General features: G+C 43.0%; 2 protein-coding genes and 1 long non-coding RNA gene across 3 annotated transcripts in view; all 3 read left to right on the forward strand.

Annotated features, from left to right (window-relative positions):
* Nucleotides 1–1,067: 1,067 nt before the first annotated feature.
* Nucleotides 1,068–4,689, forward strand: LOC139552699 (high mobility group protein B3-like). Its single transcript, XM_071364691.1, has 5 exons — nt 1,068–1,191; nt 2,759–2,965; nt 3,117–3,262; nt 3,509–3,683; nt 3,833–4,689. Exons 2-5 carry the CDS (start codon nt 2,816–2,818, stop codon nt 3,962–3,964), a joined length of 603 nt encoding a protein of 200 aa, XP_071220792.1. The 5' UTR covers nt 1,068–1,191; nt 2,759–2,815; the 3' UTR covers nt 3,965–4,689.
* A 6,784-nt stretch (nt 4,690–11,473) lies between these two features.
* LOC139552704 (uncharacterized) lies at nt 11,474–12,535 on the forward strand. The gene is made up of 2 exons (XR_011670460.1): nt 11,474–11,644; nt 11,848–12,535. It is a non-coding gene; the product is annotated as an uncharacterized lncRNA (long non-coding RNA).
* Nucleotides 12,536–14,536: 2,001 nt separating this feature from the next.
* LOC139552701 (short transient receptor potential channel 5-like) overlaps nt 14,537–20,706 on the forward strand; it is a 98,096-nt gene continuing 91,926 nt past the window's right edge. The window contains exon 1 of the mRNA XM_071364693.1: nt 14,537–15,558. The gene's annotated coding sequence lies outside the window, so the exon portion shown is untranslated. The remainder of the gene's footprint in view (nt 15,559–20,706) is intronic.

Consider the following 20,706-nt stretch of genomic DNA (forward strand, 5'->3'; position numbering starts at 1 on the left):
TGTCTTTCTGTGGTTTCTTGGAAATGGTTTTCTGAGCAAGAATCTGGAATGCGACTTTTTGTCCTTGACTCCAGAGCGCATACCAATACAGAGTGAGTCGAGGACGCGGTCTTTGGTAACCGAAATGTCACACATACTTTTATTGTATTTTTTATATGCAACGTAGACATCTAATGATAAGATGCTAATTCTACTCCGATTTCAGAGCACTCTCGTCTGATTGTGCCAGAGCGCAGAATAACAGATGCATTCAACACCCATTGAATATGGCCGGTGTCAGTAAACGTCCGCAAAAAAGCGTATTTACATTGTTGCCAGCAGCACAGTTAGTCACCAACGCTCTGGATAACATGAACACAGCCTAACCAGCTCTGCTAGGGTAAGAAAAATGGTCAGTGAGGAATTCTCTAATTTCTGCCTGGAAGTAGCTAGCAAGCTAGTTTGGGTGCTTGACTGCCGTTGTGAGTTCAGAACGCTCGGATCAACCCTACTCCTCAACCAGAGCGTCCACTGAATTTATGAACGCCCAGAGTGTGTGCCCTCTGGCACTCCAGAGTGAATTTACGAACGCACCCAGTGTCACAGTTCATATTGTTACATTCCAAATAAAATGGATCAAACATTCTAGGTCTGTATATTTGGGGGAAAGATAGGCACACGAGAATGATTAATTTATTTCACTATATTGTAAGAAACGAAATGTCAAAAACAAGACAGCCACAGAATGTTCATGTCTCATCCTTTCTCCTCTTCCTACTCATCCCTTCACGATATACCTGTGTGGTAGTTTTCAATTATGCCATATGCCCATTTTTTTCATTATTTACTTTACCACCAACACAATGTGTAGCCTATATAGGCCTACATTGTGTTCATAAAATCAATTTCTAAGCCTATACAGAATTCGATTACTGAAGGAAAGATGTTGCATATTGTAAGTATACATAAACGTTTAGCTTTGACAAGAAGCTTTGCGTGTTGGTCCAATTGAAGTTGGGATGTCATGAATATATATTATGTGCTCTCCAAGGTGCTAACCAATACATACTAGTGGAGGTTCTTTCAAATATGTGAAACGACTATCCAATCAGACCGGTCTCGTAGTCAGCTAGCGCGAGGCTGTGTATGCTACTCAGCTGTTAAAGGGAAGGACGTCGGATCGTGTGACTGACTGCGCTCAAACAAACACAGGTAGGCAGACGACAGGGCCTATTGAAAACAATTGTTTGGAATATATTGGCATCCTATAAGAAATTTATATTTCGGCATACTTTTTCCTCATTCTTAACAATGTGTTCATATTTCTATTCATTAACAGTTTAACTAATTAGTGGCCTTTTTATATATAAAAAAGGATTATCTGGTTCTTTGGGTAGATTATCGAAACGTAACATTTGTATATAGAAAAGCATTTGAATTTGTTCGATTCAGAGTTGTGATTTTTTTTTTTAAGTCTTTAAAAAATATATGTATATATTTTAATTTAGATTGTTCAATATCGAACATATAAGTGCATTAAAATGGCTGGCCATTGAACGACTACAATCAGCCATCAAATGTTATTTCAAGACTGACAATCTAATGAAACGACACCAATTTGTTTTAATCTCCGATGCATTTTCGTTCCCTCGATGTCGAAAATGTTATTTAGTTTTCTTTAGCGTCTCTTTCTGGTTTGAGTTTGCTGTGTTTGACTCGGTGCTGCCATCGCTATACCAGTCATGGCTGGCTTGTACAGCCTTTGTTACTGACAGCTCAGCTGTGCGTCGGGCGGTGCTTGGAGAACTTTGCCAAGCTGATAAAATGTCCGCGTTTGGAAATGAAATGTATAGGCCTATAGAAATCGAAAGAAGCCTTTTCAGTTGATCAAACGATTGAGATCAGAACGCATGTAATGCGTTGACATTGTTCCCGTGCCATTTGTAATCCGTGGCTGTGTCTGAGTGGCTTTGTTGATAAGCCTTCCCCTAGCAGGGAAGCCGAAGCCATTTTAATCAATGCACTCCTATAGGAGATCTACCCTTCATTCGGCACCAAATACAGTCCCCATACAAGCGCCTTTAGAATTGTGTTAAAATGTGGTTAATGGGTCTTTTTGGGAAGGAGAGAAATACAAAACACGAAATGTTTATCAAATTAAAGGACAGTTTCTGTCATGAGAATTTATTGCACAAAATGGAAGATGAGTAATTCCTGGTGAGGAATTCGCTTCTAACCGCACGTAGGCCTATATTGAGTTGCATCACCAACACATGCACTAAAAATAATTGATTTAAATTAGCCTAATCTCGGATGTGCGGTTTGACGGTGGATGACATGAGTAGTCTAAATATCTCTCGAATCAACTAGCATATTTTCTACTTTGAATTTAAAGTAGAATTCATTTTTTTAAAACAATCCAGGCAGCATTGCGATCTAAAAATCTGCTTTAACAGGCCTACTTTTTACAGTACTTTTTACAGTACTTTTTGAACCTACTTTTAAGCCACTGTGTGGGTCGGTGTGGGCTAACCAACAAAATACGATTAAATAAATTAACTGCACAATAGCTTGAGGAGAATATTTCAAGGTGCAGTCCTTGACATCTTCATACATACCACTAAACTTGTATTATGGGAATAGCAGGGCGTCTTGAAATACTTAGGTATAAACTGTCAGGACATTTGCCCGTCATAGAAGGATCATTGTGATGTGCTTTTGGGTTCCAGACTCCGGAGAGAGAGCGTGTTAATTTAGCTTTAATGTCTTTGTCTTGTAGGAGCTGGTGGAAGATAGATATTCTGGTGGTGCAAGAGAACATCCACCATTTTTCAGAATGGCCAAAGGTGACGCTCGTAAGCCGAAGGGCAAGATGTCTGCCTATGCCTACTTTGTTCAAACCTGCCGAGAAGAACACAAAAATAAGAATCCAGAGATCCCAGTGAACTTTTCAGAGTTTTCCAAGAAGTGCTCTGGAAGATGGAAGGTAGAGGAGCAACATGAAACGTTTAAGTATTTCAGTGTGAAACAATTTTGTCATGATCATTATTTTCCAACATAATGGTACTAGGCAAGCGTAGTCCAGTCATATCCATCGCTATGCCATCTTAACATTTTACTTGCCACTTGTTTTTCAGACAATGTCTCCAAAGGAGAAGTCAAAGTTTGAGGACCAGGCCAAGCAGGACAAAGCTCGCTATGATTCGGAAATGACGAGCTATGGTCCTCCTGGGAAGAGGGGCAAGAAGGCACTGAAGGATCCTAATGCACCAAAGAGACCTCCGTATGTCTATTCCTAAAACTCCGTAATCATCTATAGAATTGTTAATTCATTTAACTACCATCTTGCACTATTTCATGTAGGTGTCTTCAGATTCATTTGAATTAGTTGTGCTTTTGAAGCAATTTGTATTTGAAGTGATATTGATTGTATATTGATATATGCTGCTTATTGTAGACAATTCACAACAATATGATTCCTTTTCAAGGCCTGCAACAATCTGTAAAGACCACATTTCTTCTCTTACAGATCGGGATTCTTTGTTTTCTGTGCTGAGCAGCGTCCCAAGATCAAAGCCCAACACCCAAGCTTTGGCATTGGGGATGTGGCCAAGAAGCTTGGTGAGATGTGGAACAACTTGACAGACTCCAATAAGCAGCCGTATCTTGCCAAAGCCAACAAACTCAAGGAAAAATACCAAAAGGTAACGCCGTTGAGAACTCTGTATTTGTCTCAAATATGCAATTTAATGGGATTTTACCACTGTGCTCTGGCTGTGGTGTCACATGGCAAGGAATCACTAGCTAAATATTGCAAAACCTGTGGATTAAGACTTTTGTTTATGGTTTCTAGGATGTGGCAGATTACAAAGGAGGAAAAGTGGGTGGGGCAGGAGCCTCTAAATCAAAGAAGGCTGAAGACGACGATGATGATGACGACGATGATGATGATGACGAGGATGAGGAAGAGGAGGATGATGATTAATCCTCTTTGACAAATTAGAAGATGGTATTGTGTTTGGATAAGACACTGGCTGGTGAGCAGACTCATCTGTAGGGTCCAGTTGTCCTAGACCAAAACATCCAATTGGTTTGAAACTATTTTCTCCCTGTAGTTAACTTTGTTTGTCCTTTGGGTCTTTAACACTGTGCTCTATCAGTGTTGTCCTGATCCCTTTTTGTTTTTCTCAGTTGAACAAGCCTATTTAAAGCAATAGCATAAGAGTTCATACCCTTTAACTCCTAAAAGATGTGTAAGGTGGCGTGTGTGTGCTACCATATGGCTATTGAAATAGATTTTATTTAATTGTTCTATTTTATTGGGATGTTCATTTCATGGAATTGTAAGTTTGTGTTTGAGGGACTTGAACCAGTGTTTATCTGTATCTAGACACACAATCCATAGACTTCAGGCAGATGTCCAGTCTGACAACCAGGTATTTAACATTGCCCTGACCTATTATAACAAACACCTGTGCTTGAAGCAAGGCTGATCCATTTCACTTTGTTATGGCTGAAAGGAATGATGACTTCGTTTTTTTTTCTTTTCATTTGGTTAAGTGGAATGACTTTTTAGATGTGAGGATGTCTCCCGCTTGACTGACATTGACACTACATCTGGAAGAGTTTGGCGTTTCTTTGCACCTGCAATTTTGTTTTGTATGTTTAGGATACCTCTGGTTTAAAATAAATAATTACATTTTTAAGTTCTGTGTGGCTCCAAATTGATTTCTTCCATGCATTGAAAGGACTGCATTTGTTTTTTTTTGTAAGTTGTGCGTTCTTTAGCTGTAAATGTATTCCACTTTATGCAACATACTACACTGCTCAAAAAAATAAAGGGAACACTTAAACAACACAATGTAACTCCAAGTCAATCACACTTCTGTGAAATCAAACTCCACTTAGGAAGCAACACTGATTGACAAATTTCACATGCTGTTGTGCAAATGGAATAGACAACAGGTGGAAATTATAGGCAATTAGCAAGACACCCCCAATAAAGGAGTGGTTCTGCAGGTGGTGACCACAGACCACTTCTCAGTTCCTATGCTTCCTGGCTGATGTTTTGGTCACTTTTGAATGCTGGCGGTGCTTTCACTCTAGTGGTAGCATGAGACGGAGTCTACAACTCACAAGTGGCTCAGGTAGTGCAGCTCATCCAGGATGGCACATCAATGCGAGCTGTGGCAAGAAGGTTTGCTGTGTGTCAGCGTAGTGTCCAGAGCATGGAGGCGCTACCAGGAGACAGGCCAGTACATCAGGAGATGTGGAGGAGGCCGTAGGAGGGCAACAACCCAGCAGCAGGACCGCTACCTCCGCCTTTGAGCAGGAGGAGAACTGCCAGAGCCCTGCAAAATGACCTCCAGCAGGCCACAAATGTGCATGTGTCTGCTCAAACGGTCAGAAACAGACTCCATGAGGGTGGTATGAGGGCCCGACGTCCACAGGTGGGGGTTGTGCTTACAGCCCAACACCGTGCAGGACGTTTGGCATTTACCAGAGAACACCAAGATTGGCAAATTCGCCACTGGCGCCCTGTGCTCTTCACAGATGAAAGTAGGTTCAGACTGAGCAGACGTGACAGAGTCTGGAGACGACATTATTAGGCCAGAAATGTGTTATACATTTTGTGTTATTACATACATACAGCCGGGAAGAACTATTGGATATCAGAGCGGCGGTAACTCACCAGCATTACGACCAGGAATATGACTTTCCCGAAGCGGATCCTTTGTTCGCACCCCCCAGGGCAATTAAACTGATTCCAGAGGCCGACCCAAAACAATGCCGGTGGTGGAGAGGTACTCGGAGTGATCTTCTTCTAGTCCGACTTAGGAGGCGCGCACACCACCCACCGCTTCCGAGTATATTACTCGCTAACGTTCAGTCTCTGGATAATACAGTTGATGAGCTCAGGGCGAAACATGGCTCTCGGGATATACTGTCTGAGTCGGTCCAGCCAGTTGGGTTCTCAGTTCATCGCGCAGACAGGAATAAAAATATCTCTGGGAAGAAGGGCGGTGGTGTATGTTTCATGATTAACGACTCATTGTCATGTCCGTCAAAGGGAGGAGACCAAGGCGCAGCGTGATTGGAATGCATTCTTCTTTTATTCAAACGAAGAACACTTAAACAATCTAACAAAACAACAAAACAAACGTGAAGCTATAAACAACTAGTGCTGACATGCGACTACACATAGACAACTATCCACAAATACAGGTGGGAAAAGGCAACCTAAGTATGGTTCTCAATCAGCGATAGACAGCTGCCTCTGATTGAGAACCACACCCGGCCAAACACACAGAAATACAAATCATAGAAAAAGGAACATAGAATGCCCACCCAAATCACACCCTGACCAAACCAAAATAGAGACATAAAAAGCTCTATACGGTCAGGGCGTGACACTCATGGTGTAATTGTGATAACATACAGGAACTCAAGTCCTTTTGTTCACCCGACCTAGAATACCTCACAATCAAATGCCGACCGTATTATCTCCCAAGAGAATTTTCTTCGGTTATAGTCACGGCCGTGTATATCCCTCCTCAAGCTGATACCACGACGGACCTCAAAGAACTTCACTGGGCTTTATGCAAACTGGAAACTTTATGCAAACTGCATCCGGGATGCCTACAAGGCTCTCCCCCGCCCTCCTTTCGGCAAATCTGACCACAACTCCATTTTCCTCCTCCCTTCCTATAGGCAGAAACTCAAACAGGTAGTACCCATGCTAAGGACTATTCAATGCTGGTCTGACCAATCGGAATCCACGCTTTAAGACTGTTTTGATTACGCAGACTGGGATATGTTCCGGGTAGCTTCCGAGAATAATATTGACGTATATAATGATACGGTGACTGAGTTTATCAGGAAGTGTATAGATATTGTACCCGCTGAGACTATTAAAACCTACCCTAACTAGAAAATGGACTAACTGCTTTTGTAGTCTAACCAGACAAACCAGACTACATAAGGAAAACAAGCCACGTCGAGGACACTGAGGTCTTGCTTTCAGACAAGCTAAACACTTTCTTTGCCCGCTTTGAGACTAACACAGTGCCACTGACGCGGCCTGCTCTCCTTCTCCGTGGCTGACGTGAGTAAGAGATTTTAAGCGTGTTAACCCTCGCAAGGCTGCAAGGCTGCACAGACGGCATCCCTAGCCACGTCCTCAGAGCATGCGCAGACCAGCTGGCTGGTGTGTTTACGGAATATTCAATCTCTTCCTATCCCAGTCAGCTGTCCCCAAATGCTTCAAGATGGCCACCATTGTTCCTGTGCAAAGGTAACTGAACTAAATGACTATCGCCCCGTAGCACTCACTTCTGTCATCATGAAGTGCTTTGAAAGACTAGTCAAGGATCATATCACCTCTACCTTATCTGTCACCCTAGACCCACTTCAATTTTCTTACCGCCTCCAATAGATCGACTGACGATGCAATCGCCATCACACTGCAAACTACCCTATCCCATCTGGACAAACTACCCCATCCCATCTGCAAACTACCCCATCCCATCTGATTATAGCTCAGCCTTCAACACCATAGTACCCTCCAAACTCATCATTAAGCTGAGGCCCTGGGTCTGAACCCCGCCCTGTGCCACTGGGTCCTGAACTTCCTGACGGGCTGCCCCCAGGTGGTGAAGGTAGGAAATATCTCCACTTCGCTGATCCTCAACACTAGGGCCCCACAAGGGTGTGTGCTCTGCCCCATCCTGTACTCCCTGTTCACTCATGACTGCATGGCTAAGCACGCCTCCAAGCAATCATCAAGTTTGCAGATGACAGAACAGTAGTAGACAATGACGAGACAGCCTACATGGAGGAGGTGAGGGCTCTGGGCGTGTGGTGCCAGGAAAATAACCTCTCACTCAACATCAACAAAAAGTAGATGGTCGTGGACTTCAGGAAACAGCAGAGGGAGCACCCCCCCATCCACATCGACGTCACCATACATCTACACATTCACATTATATATATATAAACTCACTGTGTCAATTTTGAAAAAAATATAAAATGACTGGAGGCCTATGAGAAACAATGCTACAACCATTACATTATTAACCGCTAACATGTACGCTAACATTGATTGAAACCAACTAGCCTAGAGCTAACTTGTAATGGGTGCGTGCTGGTGGCAGGGAAGTCAGGCGCAGGAGAACGAACTTGGTATAAACGGAGTCGTTTAATAAGTGCACACAAAACTCTGAAAACCAAATTAATAAAAGTGGGTACAAAACCTGCCGCACACCAGAACATAACTTGCACATAACATACAATCAAACAATCACCGACAAGGACATGAAGGGAAACAGAGGGTTAAATACACAACATGTAATTGATGAGATTGGAACCAGGTGTGAAGGAAGACAAGACAAAACCAAAGGAAAATGAAAAATGGATCAGCGATGGCTAGAAGGTCGGTGACGTCGACTGCCGAACAAGGAGAGACACCGACTTCGGCGGAAGTCGTGACATAACTAGCGTATCACATATTTACATATTTTACCTCAAATTAACTGAGCCTTTGTTCATAGAAAATGAAACCAATTGGATCTAAAGCGTTGTTAAAAAAGTACAGAAAGTTTGGACGCCATCTTAATCCCTTCTCTTACTTGTAAACCATTAGCAACCTAGTCAACCTTCATTACTTACAATGGGGAAAATACCAACCAGTTTTTCACTCTTAAAACTCCCTTCAATTGCCTTCAAACATCACCAAACTCATGGACTATGTAGTTAACCATGTTACCTCAATATTTTGAGTCATATTGCACTTTTGCACATTACAAACCTGAATTAATAGGGTATAATGACGAGACGGAAAAACTTAGTTTTCAGTAGAATGCATTCTCCAAGATTGAAGAAGAAACCTCCAAGATCTCACTAACACACTCCATTGACATCACAGCTCTCCCTAGCAGCAATAATCATATACATACATTCAATGTAAATACCTGTGAGGCTTAGAAAATGATACAAGGGATGGCTCCATAAAATAACAAACAAAATAAAACATAGAAAATACGAGCATACATATTTGTGTGTCACATATACACATGGCATATGCTTGGGTATCACCTTGACATCTCTGATCTGCTTGCCTCAATAAATTAATGCTAGAACATTGGTAGCTAGGATTAGCTATTTATGACCCGTTTCAGGAAACTAGGGGTACGTCACGGGTCACTATTTCAAAGGAGAGCCGTTTGAACGTAACTTTATTTTTTGATCAAAATGAGAAAGAGCCATTTGCAGAAAGAGCCATTTGCTTGGCTAGCCATAGCCTAATGTTAGCTACTTGACATTGAACCTGGTTGGTTAGCTACCTGCAGATTCATGCAGGCTAGTAACGCCATGAGTTGGGATAATGGTTCATTGTTTACTTAGCTAGCTAACGTTAGCTGGCTGGCTCACTAGCTAACGTAATGTGTATGATCTTATTATTCGTATCTCAGAGCTATTTGCTTGGCTAGCTATAGGCTAATGTTAATTAGCTAACATTGAACCTGGTTGGTTAGCTACCTGCAGATTCATGCAGGGTAGTAACGTCATGAGTTGGGATTATGGTTCACTGTTTACCTAGCTAGCTAGCTACATGTCTTAACAAAAAACTCCACTATGCAAGTAACCATTTCGGGTGCGATCGTAAATTCATTCTGTCTATGTACTCCGATTTCAAAGCACTCTCGTTTGAGTGTGCCAGAGTGCAGAATAACTGATAAATTTACAAACGCTCAACACCCATTGAATATGGCCGGTGTCAGTAAACGTTGGCAAAAAAGCGCAATTCAGTTGTTGCCAGCAGCACAATTACAGTCACCAACGCTTTGGATAACATGAAAACAGCCTAAACAGCTCTGCTAGGACGAGTAAAACGGTCAGAGTGGGGTGTTTAGTTGGCAACCACCTTCACCTGGAATGCTTTTCCAACTGTCTTGAAGGAGTTCCTACATATGCTGAGCACTTGTTGGCTACATTTCCTTTACTCTGCGGTCCAACTCATCCCAAACCATCTCAATTGGGTTGATGTCCGGTGATTGTGGAGGCCAGGTCTTCTGATGCAGCACTCCATCACTCTCCTTCTTGGTCAAATAGCCCTTACACAGCCTGGAGGTGTATTGGGTCATTGTCCTTTTGAAAAACAAATAACAGTCCCACTAAGTGCAAACCAGATGGGATGGCATTTCGCTGCAGATGGGATGGCATATCGCTGCAGAATGCTGTGGTAGCCATGCTGGTTCAGTGTGCCTTGAATTCTAAGTAAATCACAGACAATGTCCCCAGCAAAGCACCCCCACACCATCACACCTCCTCCTCCATGCTTCACGGTGGGAACCACACAATGCGGAGATCATCCATTCACCTATTCTGCGTCTCACAAAGACATGGCGGTTGGAACTAAAAATCTCACATTTGGATTCATTAGACCAAGGGAGAGATTTCCAATGGTCTAATGTCTATTGCTCATGTTTCTTGGCCCAAGCAAGTCTCTTATTATTATTGCCGTCCTTTAGTAGTGGTTTCTTTGCAGCAATTTGACCATGGAGACCTGATTCACGCCGTCTCCTCTGAACAGTTGATGTTGAGATGTGTCTGTTACTTGAACTATGTGAAGCATTTATTTGGGCTGCAATCTAAGGTGCAGTTCACTCTAATGAACTTATCCTCTGCAACAGAGGTAACTCTGGGTCTTACTTTCCTGTGGCAGTCCTCATGAGAGCCAGTTTCATCATAGTGCTTGATGGTCATAGCGCTTGATTGCACAACATTTTTCGAAATGACTGACCTTCATGTCTTAAAGTAATTATAGACTGTCGTTTCTCTTGACTTATTTGAGCTGTTCTTGCCATAATATGGACTTGGTCTTTTACCAAACAGGGCTATCTTCTGTATACCAATCCTACCTTTTCACAACACAACTGATTGGCTCAAACGCATTAAGAAGGAAAGGAATTCCACAAAATAACTTTTTACAAGGCACACCTGTTAATTGAAATGCATTGCAGGTGACTACCTCATGAAGCTGGTTGAGAGAATGCCAAGCGGGTGCAAAGCTGTCAAGGCAAAAGGGTGGCTACTTTGAAGAATCTAAAATATAAATATATTATGATTTGTTTAACACATTTTTGGTTACTACATGATTCCATATGTGCTATTTCATAGTTTTGATGTCTTCACTATTATTCTACAATGTAGAAAATAGTAAAAATTAAGAAAAACCCTGGAATGAGAAGGTGTGTCCAAACTTTTGATGGGTAGTGTATACTATAGCATCACGTGTATATTTTAATTTACACTTTAATTAATCCATTAAATAAATAATACTAGCACATCAAATTACGTTATTATTGTACACTAGCCTACTCCCCTATCGACACAGTAAATAATATTGCCTACGTGCTTTCGACAATACGTTATCAACTCTTTAACAACAACAAAATAATTCCCATTCATTTTAATCGGCGACCTTTGAGCGGTACGAAGGTGGCGTGGGAGGCGGTGAAAAAGTTTAACTTTTTCCAACGGCGACCGCTGAGCGATGACCAATCATATCGAGTGGTTCCCATGACGAATTTGACGCTATGCGATCCAAGGCTGGAGACTTTCTTCAACAAAGATGGCTGACACAAATACTATGATGGAAGCAAATGTAAGTGATTATAACGTAGTAACGAATCATGCAAAAACAATGTACAGTTGACATGAATATATAATGTAGAGACACACGAGTATGCATTTTTTTAAATCATAAACTTAATTTACGAAAATCGCGATTTAGCAAGCTAGCTGGCTAGCTTTATGGGTGTTGTGACATGAGTATGAAATTGTAATTCTGGTTGTTTAATGTTTTAGGGACTCCTTAAACAACCAGCAAACCAGGCTGTCGTCTTGTGAAACAGTGGATGTAAAGAATCTAGCTAGCTAAAGCATTTACTGCAAATTGAATGTACAATTTTGTAAGCTTGCCTTGCTGATATTTGCCATGCAATGCAGATAGATGAAATAACGTAGATAGCTATGTTCTTGCTTATTGTGCAGTGGAGGATAAAAATACCTGTATGCCTATGGATTTGTAGCTAGGCATCTAGCCGAACTGTGTATGGACCCAAACGTTTGGTATACATATTAGTTCAGAATCTAGCGATCATTATTTTTTTTAACTAGGCAAGTCTGTTACCAAAAGTATTGTATTTACTATGAGGGACTACCTCGGCCGACGCTGGGCCAATTGTGGGCCGCCCAATCAAGATGTGATGCAGCCTGGATTCGAACCAGGTTCTGCGGTGACGCCTCTTGCAGTGTCTTAGACCACTGCGCCACTCTAGAGCCCTTCATAGATAGTTGTATCAACTTCAAAACAGTCTGAATGACATAAATGAAGCCTATGGATTGAGTAGAATATATAACTTTGTGCCAAGGATGCAAGTTGTATATACATGCAGGTATTACCATGCATGAGATCCCCACATTGTAGCCCATACATTTAATATATTCACTGGTCATGTACTCTACCTTGGCAAATAAAGGTGCAGTTCAGGTATGAATGTCTTTTGAGATGATCCAATAGCAGGAGTATCACATTCCAGTCTTTGTATTATGCTGTGTCTGCATGTATGTATTACAATTATACACAACAGTGTTCACCAATCTTGGTCCTGGGACATCAATGGTTACACATTGTAACTAATAGACTAGAAACTAGATTTAACTAGTTAGACTGATTTGTAATTCATATATACATACAGAAATATAATTTACAAAACAGTACACTACACTTCCTATGCATCATGTAATTACTCTAAAACCGGTTCATCTCAATATCTAATGCCCTTCATCTGCATTGATCTGATAAACACAGGATAGGTGTAGTATTTCATCAAATGAGACTTAATTTCAACCAGTAGAGAATGTGAAACACTTTATTGAAAGCAGTTCATTACCAATACAAGTTCAATCTGTACTTCAATGCACATCTGTTATGCATTATAAAAACAGAGGAAGAAAGGTGGCGAGAGGTGTAAAAGACAAAGGGAAAGAGGTAAGAACATATGCTGTCTTCCCTGCTCCTATGATTAATGAATCACAGTGCAACCCAAATATTCTCTCAGTTCATCACAATTACATAAGTGTCTCTAGTCGGCCCAAAGGTTATCTTAAAAGCGGGTGAGGTAGCGATGATGGGACTGGGGGTTGGCATCCTCTCACATCAAAGCATCTGCAGATGTAGAGACAGATGGAGAGAGCATGTTTATGCCTTGTGTTTTTATTTTTTATTCTAACATTTTTAGTCATAATAATCAGGAGGTGAAATGCAAAGCTGACCATGGATCATTAACTCTGATATTTCAATGTAAAGCAGCTCTTTAATAATACTTCCTGTTGACCTTACCTAGTGACCTCTCACCTCTTATCATGCTGTGCCCTCTATGTAGCCAGTTTAGATGCGGGAGGGGTTCACCGACACAGCCGATATAACCTAGAGGATTTAAGGAGAAGAGGAGAGAGGGATGAAGTGAAGGAGAGACTTATTGAGAAATTAAGGTAGTTAAAGGGACAGTGTTCAACAGGAATCTGTGTGTGTGGCCTCACCTGGTGTCCACACCACACTAAGTAGCTGCAGAGTACTTTATGCTGACAAACATGAACGAACACACGAGGACAAACAATATAGCATAGTTATTGAAATAGTGAAGTGTCTTGCTATTCTCCGTGGTTGGCTCTTTTGCCTATTCTTTGAAGGTGGGAGGAGCCACGGTTATACACCTGAGCCTGGTTACTGCACAACACAATCCATCAATCAGATTGATACATGTGTGTAGATGTGGGTTATAGGGTTTCTAATTTTAAAAAAATCAATACGGGTGACTTAAAATAGCTTGTCTTGTTTTTGTACAGACATCACACCCTTACCTAAACAGTACCCTCACCTGAGAAGTAGAAGTAGAGAAACTGGGAATTGAGTAACTGCAGTTGATATAGCTAAGTAAATGGAAAAATACTCTTATTGCAATGTGAATGGCTCTTACAGAGCCTTTGGTTGTGCATAGTGTAGTCTATGGTGTTGCCAGGGAACAACTCCCTCTTCGAAGAAGTAGGAAGTGAAGATCTCCTGCACATGGATTGCCTCTCTTGCTGCGTTGTTGGACCCCATCCTTGAAACATCCTGCAGACTTCTCCTCTGGCACACGGTGGCGAGCTGCAGATCCCCTCCTGGTCCTCGTGTCCATCCTCATGAAGTTATGCAGAACACAGGTAGCCTTCACAAACCTGAATTCCTCAATGGAGGCAGTCCCAGATGGCCCTGGTCACCCAACCTTGCAGTGCCCTACATGTTAACCGTTTTGATGGAATCTCGAGTTACAAGGTATCTGTAGGAATATGGAAGACAATGTAATAATTTGACTTTTACATCACCAGGTCATTGTGGATTACTAAAGTATAATATCCCTGATGACAAATCATGATAACATTGGATTGATAGATGCATGGGCACACATATGTGCATGTGTAGTATGTGACAATAACAGGATCATATCAAGGATAGCATCACAAATGAATACATAAATACAACTTGAAGCTTGATGAGTTGATAATTTGAATCAGCTGTGCAGTGCTAAGGCAAAAACAAAAATGTGCACCCCTTTGAGTCCCCAGGACCAGGACTGAGAACCACTGCTCTTCATTGGGACCTCTTCATATGTAGACAGGCTTTCATAGCTCTCTTTATATGAGAACAGAAAACCTCACAAGAAACAGACTTAATTAGTCAAATTACACCGCACTGAATATTAAGTTAATATTATCTCCATCCTCACTTTTAGGGACAGGAACTACACAAAAGTACCTGCCCTATCCAGAATAGCCTACTCTCTCACTGACAGTTGGGGCTACTATCCTTTCACCCTCCTCTATGGCTGTTAGCTAGCTACCTACAAATGCATTTGGAGTTTGTTTTTTACAGTGATAAATACAGGTGGTGATATTTCATTCACTTAGCTAGCTATACAGTATGTGAAGTTGGCTAGGTAACGTTAACTAGCTAGCCAACTAGCAGTTCATTTGAGTTAGCCTGCACTGTAGCTAGTTAGCTAATAATACATTGGTTTTTTAAAACATTTTTGAAATGTATTTACTTACTTGAATAGGTTCTCCCAGCCATGTGGCCAATTGGAAACAGGGCTGCAAAATTTGTCACCAGAACGTTTTAGAGGATATTACTATTGAACTATGTACCCATTTAATAACCAGACCTTCATACAAACTTGCTATGCTGAATTATTGACGCACAGTCGAACTGCTGCTATATGCTACCATCACGCCCACAAGCGAATCACAATGGGCGGCCTAAGCGGCACGCGGAAATTTACCGCTTTCTAGTGTACATGCACAGTCGCCATGTGTACGGTGTTTCCTCCGATACATTGGTGCGGCAGGCTTTCGGGTTAAGCGGGCATTGTGTCAAGAACCAGTGTGGCTTGGCTGGGTCGTATTTCGGAGGACGCACGGCTCTCGACCTTCGCCTCTCCCGAGTCCGTACGGGAGTTGCACTGATCGGACAAGACGGTAACTACCAATTGGGGAGAAAAAGGGATAAGAAACAAACAAAAAACAATTTTACATTTATACTTGATTGAGGTAGGGACATCCCAAGGATCCCGAATAGCACGGACCCTCTAGACATATTATTTTCTAGGCCATTAGCGATAACAGAAAATACACAAGCCGTAGGCTACACTATAGCTCAAGGTGGCTACATCGGGATGTCGGCTTGCACGGGAAAAACGGTACATTTCTAAAAATGTATGGTTGATTCAATTAATATAAGGGCCATTCCGCTGAATCGGTGCCTTTTCCGTTCCCAGGACATTACATGCATGAAAAGTATCTGTATAATACATTCTATTATCAAGCAAAGTGTCCTGCACATTGTCCTAATTGCATTTTGAATATCCATAATGTACAACCTTAATAAAAACTACCTAGAACACTGAAAAAAATGGATTTTAGCCCGTCCCCACTACACTTCACCATTAAATCATCATTTATCGCCCTCCAGGTTCCCTTGGAGAGTTCATCAATGAGCTTGACGCCCTGATAAGTTCCTTTCCTGAGGATGGCTCACCTCTCACAGTTCTGGGTGACTTTAACCTCCCCACGTCTACCTTTGACTCATTCCTCTCTGCCTCCTTCTTTCCACTCCTCTCCTCTTTTGACCTCACCCTCTCACCTTCCCCCCCTACTCACAAGGCAGGCAATACGCTTGACCTCATCTTTACTAGATGCTGTTCTTCCACTAATCTCATTGCAACTCCCCTCCAAGTCTCCGACCACTACCTTGTATCCTTTTCCCTCTCGCTCTCATCCAACACTTCCCACACTGACCCTACTCGGATGGTATCGCGCCGTCCCAACCTTCGCTCTCTCTCCCCCGCTACTCTCTCCTCTTCCATCCTATCATCTCTTCCCTCTGCTCAAACCTTCTCCAACCTATCTCCTGATTCTGCCTCCTCAACCCTCCTCTCCTCCCTTTCTGCATCCTTTGACTCTCTATGTCCCCTATCCTCCAGGCCGGCTCGGTCCTCCCCTCCTGCTCCGTGGCTCGACGACTCATTGCGAGCTCACAGAACAGGGCTCCGGGCAGCCGAGCGGAAATGGAGGAAAACTCGCCTCCCTGCGGACCTGGCATCCTTTCACTCCCTCCTCTCTACATTCTCCTCTTCTGTCTCTGCTGCTAAAGCCAATTTCTACCACTCTAAATTCCAAGCATCTGCCTCTAACCCTAGGAAGCTCTTTGCCACCTTCTCCTCCCTCCTGAATCCTCCTCCCCCTCCTCCCCCCTCCTCCCTCTCTGCTGATGACTTCGTCAACCATTTTGAAAAGAAGGTCGACGACATCCGATCCTCGTTTGCTAAGTCAAACGACACCGCTGGTTCTGCTCACACTGCCCTACCCTGTGCTTTGACCTCTTTCTCCCCTCTCTCTCCAGATGAAATCTCGCGTCTTGTGACGGCCGGCCGCCCAACAACCTGCCCGCTTGACCCTATCCCCTCCTCTCTTCTCCAGACCATTTCCGGAGACCTTCTCCCTTACCTCACCTCGCTCATCAACTCATCCTTGACCGCTGGCTACGTCCCTTCCGTCTTCAAGAGAGCGAGAGTTGCACCCCTTCTGAAAAAACCTACACTCGATCCCTCCGATGTCAACAACTACAGACCAGTATCCCTTCTTTCTTTTCTCTCCAAAACTCTTGAACGTGCCGTCCTTGGCCAGCTCTCCTGCTATCTCTCTCAGAATGACCTTCTTGATCCAAATCAGTCAGGTTTCAAGACTAGTCATTCAACTGAGACTGCTCTTCTCTGTGTCACGGAGGCGCTCCGCACTGCTAAAGCTAACTCTCTCTCCTCTGCTCTCATCCTTCTAGACCTATCGGCTGCCTTTGATACTGTGAACCATCAGATCCTCCTCTCCACCCTCTCCGAGCTGGGCATCTCCGGCGCGGCCCACGCTTGGATTGCGTCCTACCTGACAGGTCGCTCCTACCAGGTGGCGTGGCGAGAATCTGTCTCCGCACCACGTGCTCTCACCACTGGTGTCCCCCAGGGCTCTGTTCTAGGCCCTCTCCTATTCTCGCTATACACCAAGTCACTTGGCTCTGTCATATCCTCACATGGTCTCTCCTATCATTGCTATGCAGACGACACACAATTAATCTTCTCCTTTCCCCCCTCTGATAACCAGGTGGTGAATCGCATCTCTGCATGTCTGGCAGACATATCAGTGTGGATGACGGATCACCACCTCAAGCTGAACCTCGGCAAGACGGAGCTGCTCTTCCTCCCGGGGAAGGACTGCCCGTTCCATGATCTCGCCATCACGGTTGACAACTCCATTGTGTCCTCCTCCCAGAGTGCTAAGAACCTTGGCGTGATCCTGGACAACACCCTGTCGTTCTCAACTAACATCAAGGCGGTGACCCGTTCCTGTAGGTTCATGCTCTACAACATTCGCAGAGTACGACCCTGCCTCACGCAGGAAGCGGCGCAGGTCCTAATCCAGGCACTTGTCATCTCCCGTCTGGATTACTGCAACTCGCTGTTGGCTGGGCTCCCTGCCTGTGCCATTAAACCCCTACAACTCATCCAGAACGCCGCAGCCCGTCTGGTGTTCAACTTTCCCAAGTTCTCTCACGTCACCCCGCTCCTCCGCTCTCTCCACTGGCTTCCAGTTGAAGCTCGCATCCGCTACAAGACCATGGTGCTTGCCTACGGAGCTGTGAGGGGAACGGCACCTCCGTACCTTCAGGCTCTGATCAGGCCCTACACCCAAACAAGGGCACTGCGTTCATCCACCTCTGGCCTGCTCGCCTCCCTACCTCTGAGGAAGTACAGTTCCCGCTCAGCCCAGTCAAAACTGTTCGCTGCTCTGGCACCCCAATGGTGGAACAAACTCCCTCACGACGCCAGGTCAGCGGAGTCAATCACCACCTTCCGGAGACACCTGAAACCCCACCTCTTTAAGGAATACCTAGGATAGGATAAAGTAATCCTTCTAATCCCCCCCCCTTAAAAGAGTTAGATGCACTATTGTAAAGTGGTTGTTCCACTGGATATCATAAGGTGAATGCACCAATTTGTAAGTCGCTCTGGATAAGAGCGTCTGCTAAATGACTTAAATGTAAATGTAAATATAATGATTAGAAACATTGAGAAATCTTTTTTTTTAATTATTGTGTGACTCTTTTTCCAATTTAGACATAAAATAAATTTTCTCAGCGGAAAGTCATACTATGTTAGTTAAAATACACATTTTAGTCGTGTTTTCACTCAGTCCTGTTACCCTGACACATTCCCCCCTCTAAACTTTGGGACATTCCACAAGTCACATGATCAACAGGAAGTAGCATCATTTGAGTCCTGAAGGCCATGGGAAGACAAAGTAAGTTCTCTCACTCTTTTTATCATATTGTAAGTATGACTGAGAATGTCAATCTCAACGTACAGTCCTTTTTTTTTAAAGATAGTTTTGGGAAACCACTTGAAGGTGCTAAGTGTTCTCATGCTATTAACATTGATGCCATGTGGCTACATTTCATGTATTTGCTAATGCTATGCTAAAAACTCAGTCCTGTTACTTTCAGTCCTGTTACTTATATGAAGGGTAACAGGACTGAATAAGAGTAACAGGAGTGAGAAGTTTGAATAAAATAGCCATTTTAAATGTGTATCTGGTATATACATTGATTCATTATAATTCTATTCTCTTGATTTTAAGTTTTACAGTTTGAATTACTGATGGTGTTTTCAGTTTTACAATGTGAACACATTACTTACAGGGAGCAAATCGATTAAGTGCTGCAGAAAAGCAGCGGCGCTATCATGCTCGACGCAATGCCAACCCAGAAAGGAGAGACAGATACTTAAAGAAGGAACAGCAGAAATACAGGTAGGATATAGCATCAGGCAGGAAGAAAACAGTCTAACATTTAGTAAGAGGGAAAAGCACAGACATCACAAAAAGTGGAGGGAGACTTACTATCGAATCAAGTCCAGGAAAGAAGCCCTAAAGCACCTCAAAAGCACCTCCAGAAAGCCCCAATCTTTCACCAGACATAACTGTTAATCCAGAGCCAAGCAGTTCAAGGTCAGGATGAGAGTTAGTGCTAGTGTGTTAAATGGATTATGTGTAAAATGATTGATGGCTGGTTAATAGGGCATAGAGATAACATTTTACTGTAGCCACTTATTAATTTAACAACTATTGTAATTGTGATGAACTTGTGTGTTTTAGGCAAAGGATGAAGGGCTTAAAAGGAGGTGAAAGACATCAGAGAAGCACCGGGAACAAACTGAAGAGCTACAAAAGCAGCTACAGACACAAACCCGAAAAAAGGAGAGGTATAAGGAAAACATTCTGCGTATGAAACAGAATAATCCATCTCCATGTACAAAAGTTGACAAACAAATGAGACCGCTACCATGCTCTACAATGCAAAAGACCCTTCTCTTCCACGAGGCCTTAGTGGAGGACATCCGACAGAGGTACAGCAACTCACGGGGAGAAAGGGAAAGGCAACTCATCTCTAAGATAGTAACAGGAAAACTCCAAAAAATATAGGCTGCAACGTCTCTCCCAAAGTTCATTTGGGTTGTCAAAGAAAAGGTGGCTGATGAATGCGAAGAATGCAGAACTTAACTTAAACTACCAAAGGAAGAGAAACAGTAGGGTGGTAGATGGTTCATAAACAAAGTCCGAGATTTTTACACCATGGATGATGTCAGTCGACTAACGACTGGGAAGAGGCAGACCCCTCACCCAGAAGAAAATCAGAAGCGGTTCCTTTTGGACACAATGAAAAATCTACATATGAAGATTTTGGCAGAACATGATGGGTTTATCTCATACTCCCTCTTCTGCTCACTGAGCCCCTTTTGGGTTGTTCACCCAACTCTAAGTGACCAGGAGACTTGCATGTGCAAACTGCACGAAAACCTCAGTTTTATCATACAGAAACTGCACCACCTGAAGATAATCAACACTTTCAATCCTGATGAACTTCTAAAATCCGTCACATGCAACACGGAGTGCATGAAGTGCATGTATTGAGAATGCGGTGTGCAAGGATCTCTCTTGTCCCGTCTCTGGCCAATACAATGATAAGAATGAAGTAACTTATGTCCAGTGGGCAACTGTGGATAAGGAGCACAATAATGA

The sequence above is a fragment of the Salvelinus alpinus genome, chromosome 24 (genome assembly GCF_045679555.1).
Source record: "Salvelinus alpinus chromosome 24, SLU_Salpinus.1, whole genome shotgun sequence".
Taxonomy (NCBI): Eukaryota; Metazoa; Chordata; class Actinopteri; order Salmoniformes; family Salmonidae; genus Salvelinus; species Salvelinus alpinus.